The 21,755-nt window shown below is 38.0% G+C and overlaps 1 protein-coding gene across 4 annotated transcripts in view; it reads right to left on the bottom strand.

Annotated features, from left to right (window-relative positions):
- The window catches only part of ERICH1 (glutamate rich 1), a 91,747-nt gene that overhangs the window by 23,898 nt on the left and 46,094 nt on the right, over nt 1–21,755 (bottom strand). For 2 of the 4 annotated variants that reach the window (XM_064650420.1, XM_064650422.1), the window contains 3 exons: nt 8,265–8,642; nt 5,923–6,117; nt 1,216–2,293 (listed from right to left, as the gene is read on the bottom strand). In XM_064650420.1, coding sequence (XP_064506490.1) covers nt 2,220–2,293; nt 5,923–6,117; nt 8,265–8,642 — 647 coding nt within the window. In that variant the 3' untranslated portion in view covers nt 1,216–2,219. Of the gene's footprint in view, nt 1–1,215; nt 2,986–5,922; nt 6,118–8,264; nt 8,643–21,755 lie in introns of those variants that run through there. The other 2 variants (XM_064650419.1, XM_064650421.1) reach the window with 2 other exon arrangements.

Raw genomic sequence — 21,755 nt, 5'->3', positions numbered from 1 at the left:
AACATTTCTGTTTGGCAAAGATACCAAAATATGCTCCTCTATATGCAGCTATTTAGAATTCAGTGGTATTTTAAAAATCCCTTTAATACTGAGCAACATGGTCTAGTGGAAGGTGTCCCTGCCCATGGCAGGGGGGTTAGAGCTTGATGATCTTTATGGTCCCTTCTAACTCAAACCATTCTATGTTTATGAGAAATGGCCAAGCACTGAAAGGAAATACTAAAGAAGAGAAATTAAAGCAATAAACAAAGGTGTGACATGAGTGCATGAGTGCTTGTGAGATGAGTGTGTAAACGTGTCAGGCTGAAGTAGCTGGTGAGTAGGAGAACCACAGAGTTAAGAGGGACCAGGATCCAGGCAGGGATATGAGACAGACTGGGGTCCTGTGCCGGTATTCAAGGCATCAAAGCCCTGTGTAGTCATCCATGTGAGTGCTGTGTGTCTCCCCAAGATCCGTGCTAAGCATCACTACCGTTTGAACCTGGGAACATGAAAGCTGCACTCACCTACACTGGCGTGTGGGGGAGACATCCAGATCTCCAGGTGCACCAGCCTGGGATCCAGAGGACAAGGAGAAGGAATTGACAGGTCCTGGAGTCCACTCAAGGCAGCAGCCTTATAACATCCCTCAGCACAGTCACTCGATTATCAGGAAATGCAGGCACTACAGTGGTTTTTGTGGTCCTTATTTGACCTGGTTTGTACTTCTGTTTCAAAATTCTGCCTTTAATTACGTGACCTCATTTATTTTTTTCATATTCACTGTTTAGGACAGATGATGTTTACCCAATGAGTTGCTGTGTACCCTTTTTTGCAGTTCCTAGGCCTCATTTATTGTGTGACATTCAAACCTTAATCTGAGGATGAAGTTATTAATTTCCCATGGGTCTAGGTGCTCTAGGAGAGTATCTAGGTGCTTCACATCAAAGTGATATTTTCTTCTTTCTCCAGATGTGGGACTGAGGCACACAGGATCTCAGTGAAAAGTCACATCTACAGTACAGTGCCTATGTGTTAGCAATTAAGGAGCATTAAAGCAGAGAGCACCCCTCTGCAATGTTTGCTTTATACATCTTTCCTAACAGATACAGACCAAACTCAAGTTCTTCAGAGCTCCACACAGCTGCCATAGCAACAAGACTAGTTTTTCTGCACCTGCAATCCTTTGGTGTGCTATTGAATCCCTTTTAACTTCTTCAATAAATGAGAAAGAGATATGATTGTATTTTTATTAGAAATTCTTGAGCATCCCTAAACCAATGCCTTACATCAGGATATATCAGGCAACACAATAAAAAATAAAAAACAAAGCAAAAAACCATGCAATGTTTATATAGTTTCATCAGTAGTATATGTCCAAGCACATGCTGGAGGAGATAAATATGTTGCCCCTATCTTATTGATGAAGAAGCTAACACACCAAGATAGAAGACCAGATGAACGACTCGGCTGAAAGCTCTTACTTACAAAGCATTTTTTAATTCATGATTCCAAAACATTTTACAACCATGGATATTATTTACTGTATTATCTACACATGGATAAATTCAGCTGCAGAAAGACTACATAGTAGTAGACAGATTACACAGTAATCAGTGAGGGAACCCAGTCCCATAACTCTACAGTCAGTGAGGCCCATCAGATTGTAACAGGCTTAGCCATGGAACAGTTCTGAAAATGCCATCCAAGTTTCTTCATAACTCCAAACAGTACCTACATGACCCACATGTAGAAATATATCTATTTCCACAATTTAGCAGTTTATTCAGCAAAAATATGTTCCTCATGACGTGTTGTTGCTTAGATTTAAATATAAAAAATATAGTTCTGTTTTCCAAGCAAGCAGATATACAAAAAAGTCAAGAAATATAATTTCCAGAAAGGAATGATAAATTTACAAACAAAAAAAGGAAATGTTCTTAAACAAAATACCTGATACAGACTTTATCATTCCAGTTAACTCCCTTATCCTAAGGAGAAATGTACATAGTCATCCAGCTGAAGACTCAGGCCACACAGCATTCCTGACCAACCAAACACAAAAACTCACATGTTGGTTTACCTTGTTTACTGTCTTCTGAAGTTTGTAACACAATAAAAAATCCATTTACCTTAAGTTGTAGAGTGTGTATTGATACTGCTCTTCCTGAACAACTGCTAGCTGGTTATGAGTTTGTATATTAAATTTTAACCCTGTGCATACAGATGCAGGCAAGGCTTTATTTCCTGTTCTTCACAGGAAGGATATCTGTAATCCAGTAGTGAAACAGAGACGTGGCTACCTTAGTATGATCTGAAACAAAGAAAACACATTCCTCCTGAAATAACTCCATGACGTTTCTGAACAGGACAGACTTGTGTGAGCATTTGTTTCCATTCAATATTAGCATTTCAGTAAAACCAATGAACATATCAGAGCCTGAATACATATGAATTTCTATATAAGCAGGTGCACTTTATTTTAGGAGGTCAGTCATTTGTATGAGAAAATTTTGTTCCTATATTTTGAAATGTCCTATTTGCTATGATTCAATAATTCAGAAAAAAAGGAAGCTGAAATTACATGATCATTGGGTAAGGCTAAAAGAATGCATCTTCACTTCTTTCTGTTTGGAGAGTAATTTCACACCACTATTGAACTTACAGGAGCATCTGGAAGCCCCAGTTGAGAACGAGTCATCTTGTACAGACAGCTGCACTAAAGCCTCAAAATGCTACGACTTCTGTCTTAATTCAGAGATTACCTATGTGACTTTATTGATTTTAATGACAGGACTTTCCACAGTACTTACCATGTAATATTCACATTCAAAATGATTCTATAATGTTATGTTAATGTAGTTTTCAATTTCTTTTCCTTTTCTTTGAATGTTACTTCATAAAAAGAAGTGTAAATTTAATCATTTTAAGGCCTCTGTGTATCAGCCTCTGCACTGTAGGCACCCAGTAACTGCATTATTTCTGGTCTGCCAAATGTATCTTCCCCTGCAATGAAGACATATATAAAGGACAACTCTCCAAAAAAAGGCAGATAAAAGAAGCTTCGAGCTCTGCCATGAGTGATAATTTCCTAGGCAACAAGGGAAGAGTATGTTTGAGATTTGAAACCAACCAACAAAGGGAAAACGTTAATAGATAATGGAATGAAGTTGATGAGTAGTTCATAAATGAGTTCATAAATTAGGAGATACTGACTTTTTTTTAATTAGGCGATCACCTATGCTTTAATAATTGATGTGAAATAGGAATTAAGTAGCTCTCATTTAAACAGCTACAGTTTCCAACCAGCAAAGGGAGCACTAATTCCAGTCACAACTCTTCTCCTTTGACCACTGCACTGTGCAGGACCATGAAGGTCCCTTGGCTTCCTTTTGTAAACGGACAGAGACTTTCTGACAGAGATCAGCAAAGCCCCCTCATGAGAAATCCATATCTACGTGACTTCTAAACATTCTCTTCTCTGCACTTACACAAGATTTTAGGTAGAGGTAAGTACTCTTTTTGTTAAAGAGTACCAAATAAATGGAAACAGTAATAGGACATTTTGTTGTCTTTTACAGTCTGAGAACAATGACACTTTAAATAATTATGTTCACACAAACACTCCTGACCAACCTCAACTTTGTATGATCACTGAACTACAAGGTCAACTTGACAGAGTAACTTGAAGCACAAAGTATAAGGTAAGCTGATGGAGGATGATAACGAGACAGAACAAGAATCTCTTAACCAGAGATTTTCTTATTTAAATATGTTCTCTCATTTATATGAAGGGTTAAATGTAATACCTAACGTTGATAATTTTTGTTTCAATCTCTTTAGCAATTTCTTTGACAGTAAATATTGGGACCCAGGAGCTTAAGATAAAACAGAAACTTATTTCTTCATTGTTTCTTCTTTCTTTTGGTTGCACCGTGATTCCCAATATGAATAACATGCAAAGAGATGTGAAGGAAATACCAAAACATGGTATTAAACCAGTGATTTTCAATTTGTGATCTGCAGACCAGGGCTTTATTTAAGGGGTCTGTAAAAAGTTACTAAGAAAACAAAACTTATCATAAGGCATAAACTTGGTAACCCCAGTGTAGAGTTAGATGAAACCATAACATACAGGGTTATAAAAGACATATAATGGTATGTATAATTTGTAAATTTTACTAAAGGAGAATGTGCACTTATATGAAAGAGATGGATCACTTCTCATTTTTTTCTTACTCTTCCCTTCCAGGAATTAAAGATAAAACTGAACAAAACATGGCACCCATCATGACTCCTTTGATGCTAGCAGCTTAAATACAATCATAACCATGGGAAAAAGGGTTAACATATTGCTTGAACCTTAACATATTAACTTATATAAGAATATGCTTAACAGATTCTTGAACCACAGGGAATAAAATGTTTGTTTTGTAAAAATAATCACCTTTCTAAATTAGATTTTTTTTTTTACCATGTTAATATAGAATGACCTTTGCTTCTAGTACATCACATCTCAGTAAAAATAAAGAGAAAAAAGGCAAGATAATCAGACAAACTTGTAAAAAAATAGAGATAACTATGATGCACTGTACATTTTTATCTCCATAAACAGTCCTAACTTGTATTTCTATAATAAGAACTTGAATTTGCTAAGACAACAAGTTTTTGAAACAACTCTTAGCTTTTATCACCTCTTAATTGGGAATGAAACCTAAAATGTAAAATACCCAGACTGGACAAGATGACCTATTTCTGAGCCAAAAGTAGGAAAAGCCCCTATAGTCAAAGGCCTAATTCAAAGCAAAATTGCAGAGCATTAAATTTTCATTCATTGAAATTCCTGAATTACAAACAGTAATTGTTAAACTCTGCTGAAGCAAATTAATACCTAGCAGGTGTTTAATTATCATTTAATGATTTATAAGAATGTATTTTCCTCTTTCTTATGTTGTTATACCTCATGAATATCAAATCAACTACTGTGGTTACATCTCTGTGAACTTGGAATAAGATTAGAATTGAGCCTGGAGTGACAAGAGTTACTAAGGAAAAAAAATTAACTGGAAGAGTAAACAATTCCAGGCTCTATCAGTAGAAACATTAATGAATTCTAAAAATCACTCAGAAAATTGTCTTCTGCTTTTCCAAGCGACAAATACATGCATCAGAAAATTATGGGTTTTAATTTGCTTCTGTTTTCTCTCTTCAGTTGGACATTTCTGCTGTATAAAAGTAAAGAGAGCAACTTGTCTCAGGGCTGCAAAACCCAAGAGAATTCCAGCTGTACTGCAGAGAATATGGATAAGGCCTGTAAAGAATATCCTGAATGTAGTCACTTCAACAGTTCCATTTTGCTTTAACTGACAGAAGCTAAATTAGTTAATTCAATAAAGTGCCAACACTATTTTCATTATTCCTGTTGAGTTCTACCTGGTTTGCACATGTGTATTACATCCAATGAGACTGTGTGATTATAATTAAGATTGTAGAATGTAGGCTTGAAATGCACAGGATTTTGTCCCATGTATATGTAGATGCTTCACATCCATGATAATCTTAAGGGTTGTCATACTCTGTATCTATCCTTAAAAGAATACATATGTACTTCTCTAAGAGTGTCCTTTCCGAAACGTATCAGCTCCGAACTCTACAGGCAGGAATTCTCTGTTTTTAGTTTAAAACCCTGAATCATCTTGTATTCTGTAGTTGCTGCAAAGTGAGAAAAGTTTCTGTATTGATTGTAACCAAATGGAAAGAGGGTAATCGCTGTATTTTTGCCAAGAATTATATTTTCAAGTTTTATATAAGCATATATTTACCACTATATAATTATTTACAGCTTCCTAATAATAATAACAATTAAAAAGTGATGTGAATTTTAATCCACACAAAAAAAAATCAGTAAATGAACATGAGTGAATGGTACCTAATGGTACCTACCAGGAAGCATCATGGATTGTTCTTGGAATTGTTTCAAGGCATCCTTCAATCTCTCAATATCCTGTAGCAATACAAGGGATTTCAAACGATGTAGATGAGTCACATCTGAGGAAGAGACGGTGCGAGATTCAAGGAATTGTAAGAGCTCTTGGGCAGTTGCTGAATTTACAGCAGTATCTGTGCATTCTGATTTCTCTGGAAAAACGATTGGAAAACTATGTTAAAAATGTTCAGTGAACACAGAGAAAAATTTTCCTAATTATATCTTTTCAAAGACAGCATCTTCCTTTTTAGTACAACTGACAACCAACTATCAGGCACTAAAGAGCAGCTTGCTCCTCCAACTTTTTGTTAAATATAAAAACAATAGTAAGAGGGGAAAACTACAAAATTCAATAAGTAAAAAGGACAGTAGGATTCACAATGACAGGAATGCAAGAGGAATCTAAATTTTCAAAATTAGCAGAGGAAGAAGGTGTGATGAAGAAACTGTACAGTGGCCAAAGCACTGTGTTTTTGCTTCCTACACACTATGTATTACAAAAATGCACACATATTTGGAGACAGGGAAACTGTGGAACTACTGCAAAGCACTTCTGGAGGCTACCAATTATCTTGTTATTGCACCTGTATGTTTTTATTTAAAAAGCAGGTATAACAGCATGGAACACAGCAGAGAAGGGCAGGCATTGTTTATACACTACTAAAGCATAAATTCTTCCATTCCAGTAACAAGGTGTAGTCTGTCCCTTTAAACAGACTCCCTTTATTTAATTCTTCTGTTTTTTACCAGCAAGCCAACTGAGAAGAACAGAATTTTCCCAATTCAGCTTTTTAAGATATATAGTAGAAACATAATCCAACGTGACCATTTGAAAATGCTGCTAAAAGCAATGGCTTCCAATTTTATCTAAAAGAAACAGGGAGTGTTAAAGTCATTCAACCAGAAAAGGCAAACAGCATAATGTCAAATCTATATATAAATTACAATTTGCCTAACAAGAAAGTCAGTCACACTCTGATTTGTGGATGTCACATCTTATCTGCAGATGAACTTCCTTTTACCTAAGAATTCCTCTCTGTGGATTCCAAGGTCCTCATTGGCTCAACACTGATCTGCTGGTTTGAAACCAGGGCCAGTCAGGCTGTCAAAAACTGTCAAAACCTGAACTTGACTTCCAGAAAAGCTGGAAGCTCAACAACACTCCTTCTTAAAATTCAAGATGCAACACAGTTGTGGACAGCTGATCAGGTTTCTGTTCTGTTCATGCATTAACAGCAGAACTTGAAGAGTTTGCAATCTTTCTCAGTTACTCTGGTGTTCTACCGCAGCAAACACATGTAATTTAGCTTACATTTACTACAGTGAAGTAGTAAAATTCGTATTTTTGGTGACAGAAATACATTAGCCAAAAAGTAGGAGAGATTTCCAATGCTAGGCTTAGTATGAAGATCTGATGCAGCAGAAAAACTTAACAGCGAGCAAAGAAAATTCTAAGTATACATCTTGAAAAAAAATTAACATGAAATCCCTGATGCCAACCTAACAGGGTGTTTAAAGTAATTCTGTAGTCTAAAGATGAATTTTACGGGACTAGGAGCCAAGAGCTCTGACTTAAGACGGACTCATACAGATAAGTAAGTTGTTTAATATTCTCCATTCAGCTCCAGTAACCAGATGAACAGTAACAGTAACCAGATGAACATTCAATAGGCCATTAGGGATAACATCCATGCAATCCTTTGAAAAGTGCTATGGAATATGCATTATGCAGTTCTCATTCATCTTGTTCAGAAGTGCTTTATGCCAATACACTTTCGCAGTGCCAACAGTATCCTGCCCTTTCCTCTTGCATGCTGTTTAGATTTCCTTATATAATACAAAGAAATCTCCTCCTGGGAAAGAGAACATTCCGAAAAGTAGGTTGGTTTAGAGATGCTAAGCATGAAAGTAGTTTAGGATAGCAATTGCCCTCATTTGAAGTCCTCTGAAAGGAAGTAATCCTTCTGGATGTTTGCTTGCAGAGGAAAGAAGAATTTGGCCCATTTTAACCACTTGCCCTGAGTGCTTTGGAATGTTTAAGAAAAGAGTAAGGAATATCATGTATATTTTCAAAGACAGAGAAACAAAGAACCACAGGTTTTTTCTACTGATGTGGATTCTTACATATTCATGTACACACCAGAAAGTGGGACAAATACTAAGAACTCACATGTCTTACTGAGTTCAAGAGAGACACTTCTCTAGTAGATTTGTCCCATATTACAGCATTAATAAATGCACATCCATTTTCCCCTGCGTGGTAATGCTCATGAAAAGAGAGGACAAAAGTGGTACATACTGTCAGCAAAATAAATTTGTTGTGTTGCCTGCAGGAAGTCCAGAATGCTATCTGCCTTTTCATCTATGTCTTTTAAGCCTGCTGCTTCTTCTCTGTTGTTTTTGTCAGGCTGGTATGTAAAATCCACACTGGTAGTTTTTGTTACCAAGCCAGCTGCTCTCTTTTTTTCTTTCTGTCGCTTCTTTTTCATTTTCCTCTTTTTGTTTCTGCTTATTTTGGGACTGTCTGTCTGCTGCAGCTGTAAATTATCTTGAACTAGAGCCTCTTGCATTCCACAGTCTGTTTGTTCTCCATGTAAATTATTAGAGATTTGCAAACTGCTCTTTTGTTTCTTCCTTCGAAGGCACTTTCTCTTGGTTTGCCCTTGATATTCCTCTTCTGCGGATTCAAAAGAGACATGAGAGCTGTAAATAAGATGATCTGTAATAAGCATTTTAGAACTGAGAACAATAAAATATTACACCCTTCAAATTTTGGGATGCCAGAGTGGCTCTGACCTTACTCAATGCATTTAGAAAAGTTGGCTTTGACATTGTAGTACTGAAAGACATTCTAATCATAAAAGTAAGACAATAAACTCTTTTCCCTTCTGCTTTCAATAAAGACTGTACTCTTCTTTGTGCTACATACTGTACATTGCATTTACTTTCTTAAAGCAGATAATATGGTTCTATACTGAGTGAGGTCAAAACAATCCCCAGAACAAAAAGCAGTATGGACAGGCTGGGGGGCTCGGCATGAGAGACGTTCCCAAGGAGTTCCCCACCACCAGTCTGTAGGCTTGACCAAGAATGCAAGGAGAACGCACACAATTGACAGCAAAACGTGTTTATATTGATGATGTTCATTCATGACAGTGTGGTGTTTTAAAAACACCAGGCATCTGCTTCTGACTCATCTACTTCCTCCTCCTTAAACATCCTCCTCCTTTGGGATATCTTACTGTTAGCTCAGTTTTGGACATCAACTTTATAGGAAAAGCAACAGTGACCCTGGCAAGTAGCCTCCAATCTCTTTAACCGCCTGCCTCCGTTCTGTTGTTCCCTTGCTACATTATAATTTCCTTACTAGCTAATTTTTCAGAAGGCTCAAATGTCATGGGAAATAAGTCTCTTTTGCTCTCCAAGACAGCTTTTGTGCTTCTTTACTCAGATCTTATCCCTCTACACAAAGCAAGTCATCTCTGACCCTGAACTGACTGCTTCTCCCACACGCTCACTTCTGAGTGTTAGCCCTCCTAACATTAGGCAAGTAAGACTGCCAGAACCCATCTTCCCTTTGAGTGCACTGCTGCTGAAGTCCATATTCATGTCTGTAATAATTCCTGTCTAACTGAAATTCCCTCCTTCATGGTCTAACAAAATCCTCACATGTTTGAACATCATGGAGTGCAGAATACCAGTGTTCTTCTATGTACTGAGTTTGCATGGCAAGATTTTGGTCATGGTGGGGGCTACAGTGGTGACTTCTGTGAAAAGTTAATTTGCCAGAAGCTTCCTGTATGTCTGACAGAGCCAACGCCAGTCGGCTCCAAGACAGACCCACTGCTGGCTGGCTAAGGCTGAGCCCGTCAGTGACAGCAGTAATGCCTCTGGGATAACATAGTTAAGAAGGGGTAAAAAAGTAATTGTGCAGAAGTAATTGCAGCCAGTGAGACTGTGTCAGAGAAACAACTCTGCAGACAGCAAGGTCAGTGAAGAAGGAGGGGGAGGAGGTGCTCTGGGAGCTGGAGCAGATTCCTCCACAGCCCATGGAGCAGAGCATGGTGAGGCAGCTGTGCCCCTGCAGCCCATGGAGGACCATGGTGGAGCAGAGATCCACCTGCAGCCTGTGGAGGACCCCACACTCGAGCAAGTGGAAGCCTGAGGAAGCTGTACCTTCATAGGAAGCCCACACCAGAGGAGCACCTGGCAGGATCTGTGGCCTTATGGAGAGAGGAACTCACACTGGAGCAGGTTTGCTGGCAGGATTTGTGACCCTGCAGAGGACTCACACTGGAGCAATCTGTTCCTGAAGGACTGCATGCATGCTGGAGGGCTCCTGAAGAGACCCATGCTGGAGCAGTTCATGAAGAACTACAGCCCATGTGAAAGACCTATGCTGGAGAAGTTCATGGAGGACTGTCTCCCATGGGAGGGACCTCATGCTGGAGCAGGGGAAGGACTCCTCTCCCTGAGGAAGAAGTAGCAGCAGAAACAGTGTGTAATGAACTGGCTGTAACCCCCATTCCCCATCTCCCTGCACTACTGTGAGGGAGGAGGTAGAGAACAGGGAATAAAGTTAAGCCTGGGAAGATGGGAGGGATGGGGGGGAGGGTGTTTTTAAGATTCGATTTTACTTCTCATTATCTTGCTCTGATTTTGATTGGTAACAAATTCAATTGATTTCCCCAAGTAGAGTCTGTTTTGCCCAGGTGAGTGATGGTAATCGGTGAGTGATCTCTCCCTGCCCTTAGCTCATGAACCTTTATTTTCTCTCCCTTGTTCAGCTGAGGGAAGTGATAGAGCGGCTTTGGTGGGCACCCGGTGCTCAGCCAAGGTCAAACTACCAATTCTAACGTCTTGATCTAGAAAGCTGAGCCATTTATCTTACCCTCAACCTCTACCTGCATGTTTCTAAGTTCCTCACAGTGTACTGAGCCTATTACCCTTATTTATCTGGGCTTACAACATTCCTTTAGGGTCAAAGAATCTTTGCTTGGCTAACACTGGTGTAACACAGGAGAGACACCTGAAGCCCAATGCTCGTTTCAGGATGATATGCATAATCTCCTGAACTGCCTCTGACATTCTCAGCTTGTTTGGCTTTCTCATCACTCCTCCTCCTAACTAGTCTTTGCCTCTATTTTCTCCACGGTTGGAGGCCCTCTCTTTCATTTCTGTTTCTTTTTCTGTCTTGAACTCTGTCAGCTCTGAGCCACTTTCTCTTTAAATATCACTACAGATTTGTAGTTCTTTAGCTGTCAGATGACTCACTGCAAAGCAATTTTCCATACTTTCAATGAAGGCAGGCTGCATAAAAATAAATTTGCTGTATTATAACTGAACACCACAGCACGTTAAAGACATGCCAAACGTCACCCTGGACCCACAGTGTGGAATGTTTCACACTCATGGTATTTGAGCTGAATATCTTTATATGTGATTTGGACATATGGGATGTGGGAAAAATAACGTCTGTGTCATCTTGAAGGAATAAAATATCAGAACTGAAGGCAGATATGAATGGTGAAAGATGCTATAAACAAAACATCACTGTTTCATCTTGAGATCTAACTTGGATTTTCATGGGAGTAGTTGTGTTATAATAGGTGAATTTCAATGCAAATGTAGGTACATTGTTTTGCAAAATTCCTCAGCCCTCTATTAACTTGAACCTCAATGTTCGCTAAAAACGCTAGTTTAATCTATGCTCTCAGCAAAGTGGCCTAACTTGCTCTTTAAGCATCTGAGAATCACCAAATTTCAGCAAAACTACAGCAAGTTGTGCAGACAAGCACCCTCAATTGGTTTGAAACCACTTGAAAAAAACAGTGCAGAAGCCAGGACTGGGCTTAAGATAATAGATCTTTTGTGTCAAATCCAAAAGTTTCTTTATCCTAGGTACCTTAGGACAGCAGAAGGTCTGAAGAGACTATGGTGAAGCTCTCAAAAGGCAGACTGAATGTAGCCTAAGTGTAGGTATTAAGATAACTACCTGACTGAAAGTAAACAAAAACTGCTTTTCTCCAACACGGGAAAAAAATCAAACATAAGACTCTACTACCCTACCTAAGTTCTCTTGAGGAGTTAAGAGTGGCAGTCCTTTAGCGGTTTTTGTCATTCTTTGTCCTGTATTTTAGCATCTGTTTAGTATCTACTCTTCCATGTGTGGGAGCTACTAGTGATTCAGCATCAGGAACAGACGAAATTAGATGCTTACGAATACAAAGCCATGCACACAAAAGGGATTAATTAGAACAACCTACTGCTAGGGCTAGAGTGAACTGCTACCAGCTCAAGAAAAACAAAAGCCAGACCTGTGCATCAGTATGGAAAGCTCAGTGAAAACATTTGCTCAGTGGGCATCAACGATCAAAACAGCTAACACCTTGTTTGCATACATAAGAAAGGAGATGGAAAATAACTGGAAAAATATTCCAAAGCTATTATATAAACCTGTTGTACTCTTCAAGCTTGTAATACTGTGTTTCTTAGCATAATCCCTGAATAAGATGACTTTGGCAGACAAGAGGAGGACTCTTACAGAAGTTACCAGAGAAAGAAACTCCAAAAATGTTTGTATTATTTGACTTGAAAGAAAGAGTAACAAAACAGACTTCATTTCTGCCTCCTCATGCAAGAACAAGGTGATGTCCAATTAACCTGAGCAGTTTCACCAGCTAACAGAAGAAAGTAAATCCTTGTGTTACTAATGGTACAGATTGCTACTGAATTCCCATGTGTGTGGCATGCACAGGAGATTGAAGAACTGGTTCTTCATACAGCCAGTAAGGCTACCTGAGTATAACAGCCATGCTAAAATATAAATAAGAGTTGTACAGGGAACATAAACCATAAAGTTTAGGTCACGTCTCACACAAGGATCTCAACAAGCAACATGTTCAGTGGGATCTGCTCCCACAGCTTTAGCTGTCTGAAAATACTCAGTGCATACCTAGACTTATGCCCCCTCAGATAACCCAAGAGACACCACCATCTTCAGAAAACAGTTTGCCTCATCCTAAACCAGCCTGGATGGAAATGCAAGCGGAAGGACTAATCTCTCTTTCTCCCCTTCTGTTAACCACAAAGGAAATGGAGATAATGAATTTTGACTAGAGGCCTGCAACAACTGAGAAGAATTAGTCTCTTTTATAAAAATTATTAGTATGGAAGAAGGTGTTTCATAACATGAGTCTGCTCATGAGATTGACTTTTGGTAATTAACAAAATCCACTGTTTTATTAAAAACACCCAAACAAAACAAACGAAATTCTGACAGATTCTCTAGATTTCAAACCAAGAGGGAGGCCTGATAAAATTTCAATAGATACAAATTTGGTTCTAATAACTTTTCCCACTGATGGAAAGTGCTGCAAAATTATAACAAATGCAGGGAATATATACTATGCAAGCAATCTCAGGATGGTGAATAAGTACTTCATCAACAACGACAGGAATAGCAGCTTTTGGGTCACACTAACTCTAGCCACAACTGCACCTACAGCTTGTCCTAATTCCAAAAGAGCTGATGATTCTTCCCCTGTTCCATAATGGCCTGTCACCTCTCTCCCTCCTAAGACCCATCTCTGTTCCACAAATCACTTAATTGATCACGTAATCTAATTATCCAGAAGCAATTGACTCTAACCTGTTTAGCTGCACTTGGTGCTCTCAGACTGAGCAAAGTGTCTCCCTGACGGAATGCCCATATACATTTTCCAGTCACAGTCATAACTTCATGGGCATTTCTTTCAGCCTTAATAAGAACACCTTCCTCAGGAACTGTTTGGAGTTAAATTTTGTTTTAGCACAGATTACTTTCTGGATGCAGTTTACCACGCAGGTGCACAGTCGCCGTAGCCTGATTGACAGTACGATATAGAAGTGGGAATGAGCAGCCTGAAAATGAAAGCTAGCTGTAAAAGTCATTTTCTAACAGCCTATCTTATCTTGTCTGAAAGACTAAAACGTTTCCTCCATTCAAACTGCATGATTCTTTAACAGAACAGAGGTAAAAATATGTCAAAACCCAGACTTAAAATGAAATAAGAGGGTTCATTTATAGATACAGAGTATTGAATTTTGATAATGAAAAGTCAGTGCATCGAGTTTTTTTGGAAAACCAAAAAATAATAAAAAAATAGAAAATAAAAAAATAATGATTGACATTAAGATTACCAATAAGCTAACTTTTATTTAGTAACTTCTATTATATTAGTAAGTTACTTCGTATTCATCATCAGGGCAGCTGGAGACACAAACAGATTAAATACAAAGCTTAACATAGGCTAACTAATAGCTGACTTCCTCCTGTCCAGACTAACCATCAGCATGAACACCCTGTTGGCAACTCTGTGATGGAAAAGATGAGCTTCCTCGAGTTTATCTGTACTATTTTGGTTCCTTCAGACAATGGCAGATGGAAACATTGTGGGACAGCATCCTGTAAGACACTGAAAAATGGGAGGCTCTTTACTTAGTGTCTGCAAGTCTAAGAGGATATCAAATTCCACACCATGCCAAAATGAAGTTTGGCTCTGAGAATAAGCTGACAATGCTAGGGATTTTTAAAAATCAGGTCCCTGAATATTATAAGAACAAACTTTAGGCGTATAAAGCAGACCAAGAAAAAGACAGTCAAAGAATATTCTCTCAGCTTTGGAAATCTGTATAATGTGTTCATCACGACTCAGCTATGGCAGCTGGCTCTCCCGTTCGAGAACCAAGTCCCACAGCTGGCTTTCTGGATGTCTCTCATGGCAATTCTGCTGGCTGGTTTTGTTTTCTGGTTTGTTTGTTTGTTTTCAGATTAACAGGACATACGCCTCTTCTGATTTTTCCAGCTAGTTGAAGTTTTTTTCTTCTCCCTGATACACTGGATGGATTTTCCATGCTAAACCATGCAGTCAATGCATAGGAATTTAATTTTGGTTCAGGATCTTGTAAGGTAAAAAAGAATGTTATTTTTAGTGACAATTAAGACATGTGCAGCTACAGTTGGACTGAGAGTGAAAAGCTGTGGCTAGTGAATGCAATAAAATGTAATGGTTTGTTGAAATAAAAGCAACATTGCAAAGATCTCAGGAGCATAAAATGATGTTAATATTTTCACACTCTTTTTGGGTGGAAATTGTTTCAAATCATCATTTGAAATCAGTAAAAGAAATCTCAATTCAAAACTTCAAAACTTTTAGTAATCTGCAACACTCATGATGTTGGAGAAAATTGCAAAAGACTCGAAGCTGTTGAAGATAGGGACTGTCCTTCCTTTGTTCATTCATGCTGTATTTGTGTGTTCATAAATGAAGAATTCGCACAAAACTGGCAAATGCTGCATAAGTGCTGTCTAGCACAACAGAGTAGTAACCCTCGGATTTTAAGCATATCCAATTAACTGTAATGACAATAATCAGTAAAGGTAGATATCATCATCTGCATCAGTCCTCAATCCTAAATGTTTATTTGACTGCACATACAGATGAATTTCTCTTACTCATAAGTTATATCAAATTCCTGCCATAGGAATGACCAATTGTAATTGGTCACTACAAACAACTACCTAGGCCTACATTCTGTATCAAACAGTAGCCATACCCTGCATTCAAGAAAAGGTGAACTTTGGACTCACACAGTGGTATAATGATAGTCCTTTTTTTACACTTTTTACCCTAATAATTGCCATAATTTTGTTTGCTTTTTTTGATTGCTGCTGAGTGCTGGAATACTCAGTTATTCGTCATACTGTAAAATCTTACTCCTGCTTGGTAACAGTCAGCTCTGAGCCCACCATTTTGCAGGTGAATTTTGACTGGGTATTTCTTCCTAAGTGCATCACTTGACAACTATCTGTGTTTTTGACAAATCACTCAATCTGAGATTACACTGCATCCAGCTCTTGCCTTTAGTGCAGTCGATACCCATGTAGCCATCAGAAAACCTGATATCACTGTTCACTCTTTTTACCTGACCATCTATTGAGCAAAAGCCTCCAGTTGTGACCTCCCTGTTTTGAGAACTGCTGCTTTCTCTCCCTCTACTTCCCTATCTGGGGCTTCATCTACACTACATCTCTGTGCTCTCTTTGGTTAGGGGCTTTAACAAAAACTAGGTGGAAATTCAAGGAAACTATATCTGCTGTAGCATTCTTATCCATATATTTCCTAGCTTTTCAAAGATTCCAAGGTATGTGTATACGTCCTCTTTGTAAACCTTCTGTGCATTTGTCCCATGCAGATTACAGGTTTTCAAGCATCCGCAAATATTATTTTGCGTCATAACTTGTGGTAACTGCCTAAAGCAAACCACAGGACTACAGGCTTGCAGCTCCCTAGATGATTCAAGAACTGTTTCAAAAAACTGGCATCACACTATCCAACCACAAAATCTCTGATAACAAGGCATTTGAAAAACAAGTAGTTATGCATCACTGTCAGTAATGCTGGCAATTTTTTTTTCTTGAATTCATTCAGAAAGTTTAGGTGAATAAAACCTGGTACTGGTGATTTTATTTTATAATTTATTTTGTTGCATGACCATTAAATCACTTTAATTTCACATATCCTTTCAGAAAGCCTAGGAAGAAGTGCCGCATCATGGGATTCTCCATAGTTTTTTTCCACAGGTAACAGCAATGCAAACAGGATTTATTTAACTTCTTTGAAACAAGCCTCTAAATATTAATTCTACACCATGATCACTGTCTCAAAAGACTGGCAGACACATTGCTCCTGGTGTATCAGAAGTAAGACCTATTGCCAGTTTTAGTTGTTTGTAACATTTGCTCAAGCATTCCTTCACCTGTCTTACCATGTTTTTACATTTAAATATGTTTAATACATCATTTGGGTGTGAACTCAGCTTTCTAAAGAACACCTACTTCTTTCTAACTTCCTTTACTCTGTTGTCTAGCTCTGCTGTCTTCTCACTTTCTCTCACGCCTTTCATGACAGGTGGTGGGTGCTGGCCTTGAATATCCCATATGGTGTCCTTAAGTAGCTTCCACACCACCTGGTACAACTTCCTTCTCTTCACTGACCTTTTTTAGGTTCTTTTTAGTAAATATCTTTATTTTTGTGTAGTGTTCCTTCTTGAAGAGTATCACAACTGTTGTGGATTGTTGTTTCCTGCTGTTGTTGTTTCAGCAGCATGTTGAATACAAAGGTTGCTGTTGTGAACTAAATGCTACGCTGGATGAAGTCAAGAGTCTCTATTCCTCTCACAGCCCCACCAACCAACTTTTCACAACATTCTGATGTGGCAGTAAGGGAGAAACTGAAGATCCCATTACTACTCTGTGATGCTTCTCTGATTTTTCAGCACTGAGTACTCACAATCCCAGCTGGATACGTGATGAAACACACCCTAAGCTTGCTTTGCTTCTTGTACACCCAGTCCACACACACATTAATCTAAGGCATCCGGGAGATATTTGAAACTATTTCAATTAATAAATTAATTTCAGCAATAAGTTTTTGGGCCTCTTGTCACTTTATACAGAAAATTATACTTGATGAAGCCCCCAATCTTTCTTAAATAGCAACATTTCTGATAAAAATTCGGTACCACTTAATGACTTAATTTTTATACAAAAGCAAATATTTTGACCTTTTAGTGATCCTTTATTATTTTTTAATTTCAAGCTCACTGTCTTCATTCCTTTTGGCATTTTAGGGGTGATGTGCAAACTATCAGTCACCATTATACAGTCATTTTTTAAATGGGCTCAGCTGTGCTCCCCAAAATCACTGAGAATTATTATATTGACTCAGTGGGGAAAATAAAATTAAATCACAGAGCCGAACATATTCACAGACATGAAGGAACAGAGATCCAGTGACAATGAGTAACTGTTTTGAAGGCTACTAAATCACCAATGCTCAAGAATCTTAAAGCAGCCACAAAGACTAATTGCTACTAAATACAGAAATCTTCTTAGTCTCTGGCTAAATAAGATTATGTCTTTGCATTTGAACAGAAAGTACCATCATGAATGGGAGGGGGAGATTTATAACATTTATATTAAAAAACTGGAAACATTTTAAACATTCGATATCACATTTCCACTTAAAAAATTTGTTCTTTGTTTTAACCTTGCAGGACACAAATACACAAACAGAGTTTTCTTGAAAGCCTTTTTTCCTAGAAATGGTTTTCAACCAATGAATAACAACAGAAATGATAAGAAACATTGCAATCTCAAAATTCTGTGCAGCATTTAAAATGTTCTTTCCAAATATACCAGATAAAACAGCACAAAATATAAGAAGTTATTTAGACCACGGGACTACAGACTGGAAAATAGGAAATAATGGAAAACAGTTACCTACTGGAAAAAAGATATCTAATTTTCCCTCGTGATAAAACAGCATCAAAGAGCAAATCTAAACTAAAGTACAATCTTTTGCACAAAAGAGCTATCTAAAAATACACAGACATTGACATAGTAATATGAAGATACTCAACAACCCCTCAGCTCCAATTAATGAATTTCAGTTATCAAACATTTAAATATGACACCTCAATTCTATTTTTGCAATATTTTACATTTCTTAACTTTTTATAAAGCATCGAATAAACAATTATATTTAACCCCATATATGAAAGAGTTGCCACAACTTTAATTTATTAAATGGTTCTTCCAGTAAATCCTATTTCAAAAAACTTTGGAAAAGTAAAGTCTGAAAGAATGCAAACCTTACAAGTGTTGTATTTTAAACTATTTCCTTCATCCATTTATCTTCGGATCTTAAACTAGATTTCAATTAAATTTCATTACATAGTTTCCAAGCAGCTTCGTAAACACTGGGATGTTTTAGGGTATGGATTCAGTTTACTTTTATTAATCACATTCTAAATTAATTGTGTTTTAAAGCAGTAAGTAATTTCTTAATGACCAAGTTCTCTATGTAAAATGAATCATATATATAAAGATGCAGGCAGGTAGGCTGGGAAAATGAGCATCACCATAGGGAAGATCCTGAACTGGTAATGTGTCAGTTTGTAATAGATGTGACCTTGGGGCCACGGAGCCTTCCCAGGGATGCAGGTTTGTTCCTGACTGCATGCTGCGCTGCAGTGGGCTCTGACCTGGCCACAGCTTTGAGGTCAGGCTGCTCAGACTTTTGCTTCTAGAGTGAACACTCCAAAACAGCCTTTTACTAGGAAAGCTAGGTTTTATTAGAACAGACACTAGAACAGCTGATTTTTTTGAGGGGGAGAAAACTCAAAATGAGGAAAATCAAAACAAAACAATAGGCACAAAATCATATCTCCAGTTTATTTGACGCTTCGTAAAAAGGTAAGAAATGTAAAATATTGCAAAAATAGAATTGAAGTGTCATATATAAATGTTTGATAACTGAAATTCATTAATTGGAGCTGAGGGGTTGTTGAGTATCTTCATATTACTATGTCAATGTCTGTGTATTTTTAGATAGCTCTTTTGTGCAAAAGATTGTACTTGCATCTTCATAAATCAATCCTCTTTTCAGCATATCAGATATTTCCAGAGTTGCAGAAAAGTCTGCAGTGTTGTCTGAGTCTCTAGGGAAAGTCCCTCTGAAGCCTGGGGTCGTGCTGTTCTCAGCACATCTGAGAACATCAGATCTCTGCTTTACACAGGGCTTATTCCTTTGCCATCATTCCTCCACAGCCTGTTTGTCCCTCACATTCTAGAAAGTTACTCTCTCTCAGCAAGTGTTTCCTCATCTCCTGAGGGCTCTATTCTGGCTTCTCCACCAAACAGCTACAGATTTTCAAAGAATGAAACATGATATGTGACATAAACACGTGATTATTCATAATAATAAACTGGAAAAAAATCCCACAAAACCCAGTTGATATCATCTGTTACAAAAATAAATGTTTGAAAAGTGATTGAAATAATTTTGTCACATGTTCTCAACTAGAAATCATGTAGTATGCATATTCTATTTTCCTAGGTATTGACCCCACTGTACATCATCACATTATTAGACCACCTATTTCTAGGCTTAGTAAAATGTTGCTGGGATAACACGGATCACCCTCTATCACTTCCAGGATTTCTTGTGCTGCTTCCCAAAAGTAAAGCACTTAAAATGGCAATGGGAGCACAATGACTTGTCTGTTCAGCTTAGTAAAGCGTCAAGGTGTTTTTAGTTCCCATTTAAGTTGCTGAAAAATAAGAGTTGCCCTGCATCTCATTGAAGCATAGTACTGTCACCTGAAGAGAGACACATTCTTACTTTTCTTCAGTTATATGACATGATCTGTGAAATAACCCTGCTATGATAAAGGGAAATGTGTTCATCTGTCTACACTTGACTTTGTATTTCATACAATTTTAAAATCTGTCACCTGCTTGCAGAATGCAGTTTTTTCCATCACATGTTGCCCCTCTAATCCAGATTTCTGGCAATGCTAATGCTTTTCATTTTTACTTGGTGCATTGCCTGACACCTCTACAAACTTAGCTTAATTTTTCTTTTCTATGTAATAGAACTTCAGGTATAAACAGCTTTAAGTCAGAGACTACACATAATATGCTATGGATATGCGTATTTTTTTTCTTCTTTGATGAACTCAGATGTTTCTTATTAATTGAATCTATCACATGCTTTCACGAACTGGCTGATGTATTCTACTGTTAATCCAACTGGGAGGCAGGTAAAGTCCCTTGTTGGTGTAAAATGGCATTCCTTTGGGGAAGGAATAAGAGGGTTCTCCCAGAGAGAGCTTACCCTGTCACAGCCACTTAACTTTAACCATACAGGTAGGATATTCTTCCTGAATGAAAAATTCAGCAGCAGGTAGGAAATATGTGAGAAGAGAAATAAATTCAGGTCTAAGAAGTCTCTCTCTAGGCTTCATGATACCACAGGTATCACAGAATATTCTGAGGTGGAAGGGACACACAAGGATCAGAGTCCAACTTTTAAGTGAATGGCCCGTATGGGGATTGAACTCATGACCTTGGTGTTGTGAGGAACTGAGTTAATTCTTTGTACATCTCCCACTATCTAGACAGCCTATTTGGGCAGAGAAATTGCAACACAAGTCATTTGGCAGCTCTGATGTACAAGGCTATTGTACCACTGTGTCTCTGGATACAGCTTGGGGACAGACTACAGTTTGTCATAAGAGTCTCAAGCTGTACTGGATACTGTCAGTACACCCACCATGGACTAAGCAGTTCATTTTGAAGACTTTTTGGACTTAAGGAGGACAAGGCTTCAAAGTAAACAACTTCTCCTCTGTCTTAAGTTTAAAAGGATCACTTCCACTCTGACACAAGGAAACAGGTGTAACAGTGATGGTTTAACCGTTATGGAGCTTGACAGCACAGAGGGTATTTCATGTTTCCCTCAATCCTTCTGGACTTTGTTTTGCTCTTCCTGACCTTTTAGCAATAATTAATAATATAGTAATAATCACAAAGGCTTACATGATTGGGACAGCAAAAGAAATATTTGCAAAGAACTGGTTATCTCAGACTCCTGCCATTACAGTTTTGAGGGTGCCTTTTCAGCTAGTCAACAAAAGTTCCTTCTATTATGCTGCCAGTATTTGTGCAATGCCTTTAACAGTGCTACAGTTCATCATTAAAATCTACTTGACAAATTTTTCCAGAAGAGATGCAATTACATTATCAGACTATAGATAAGAAACTTAAACAAGTGCATACAAACAAAACTCCCCCTTCTGTCCTATCCTGGTTCCACCTGGAAGTAATTAGACATGGAGTGCAAAATTGTTGCTTCCCTTTATGCTTGTAATTTGACATTATTCTTTCCAGTCTAGAGTGAAA

This window comes from Pseudopipra pipra, chromosome 3 (genome assembly GCF_036250125.1).
Source record: "Pseudopipra pipra isolate bDixPip1 chromosome 3, bDixPip1.hap1, whole genome shotgun sequence".
NCBI classification, from domain to species: domain Eukaryota; kingdom Metazoa; phylum Chordata; class Aves; order Passeriformes; family Pipridae; genus Pseudopipra; species Pseudopipra pipra.
Note: the sequence above shows the minus strand (reverse complement) of the source record. Positions and strands in the feature narration are given on the sequence as shown.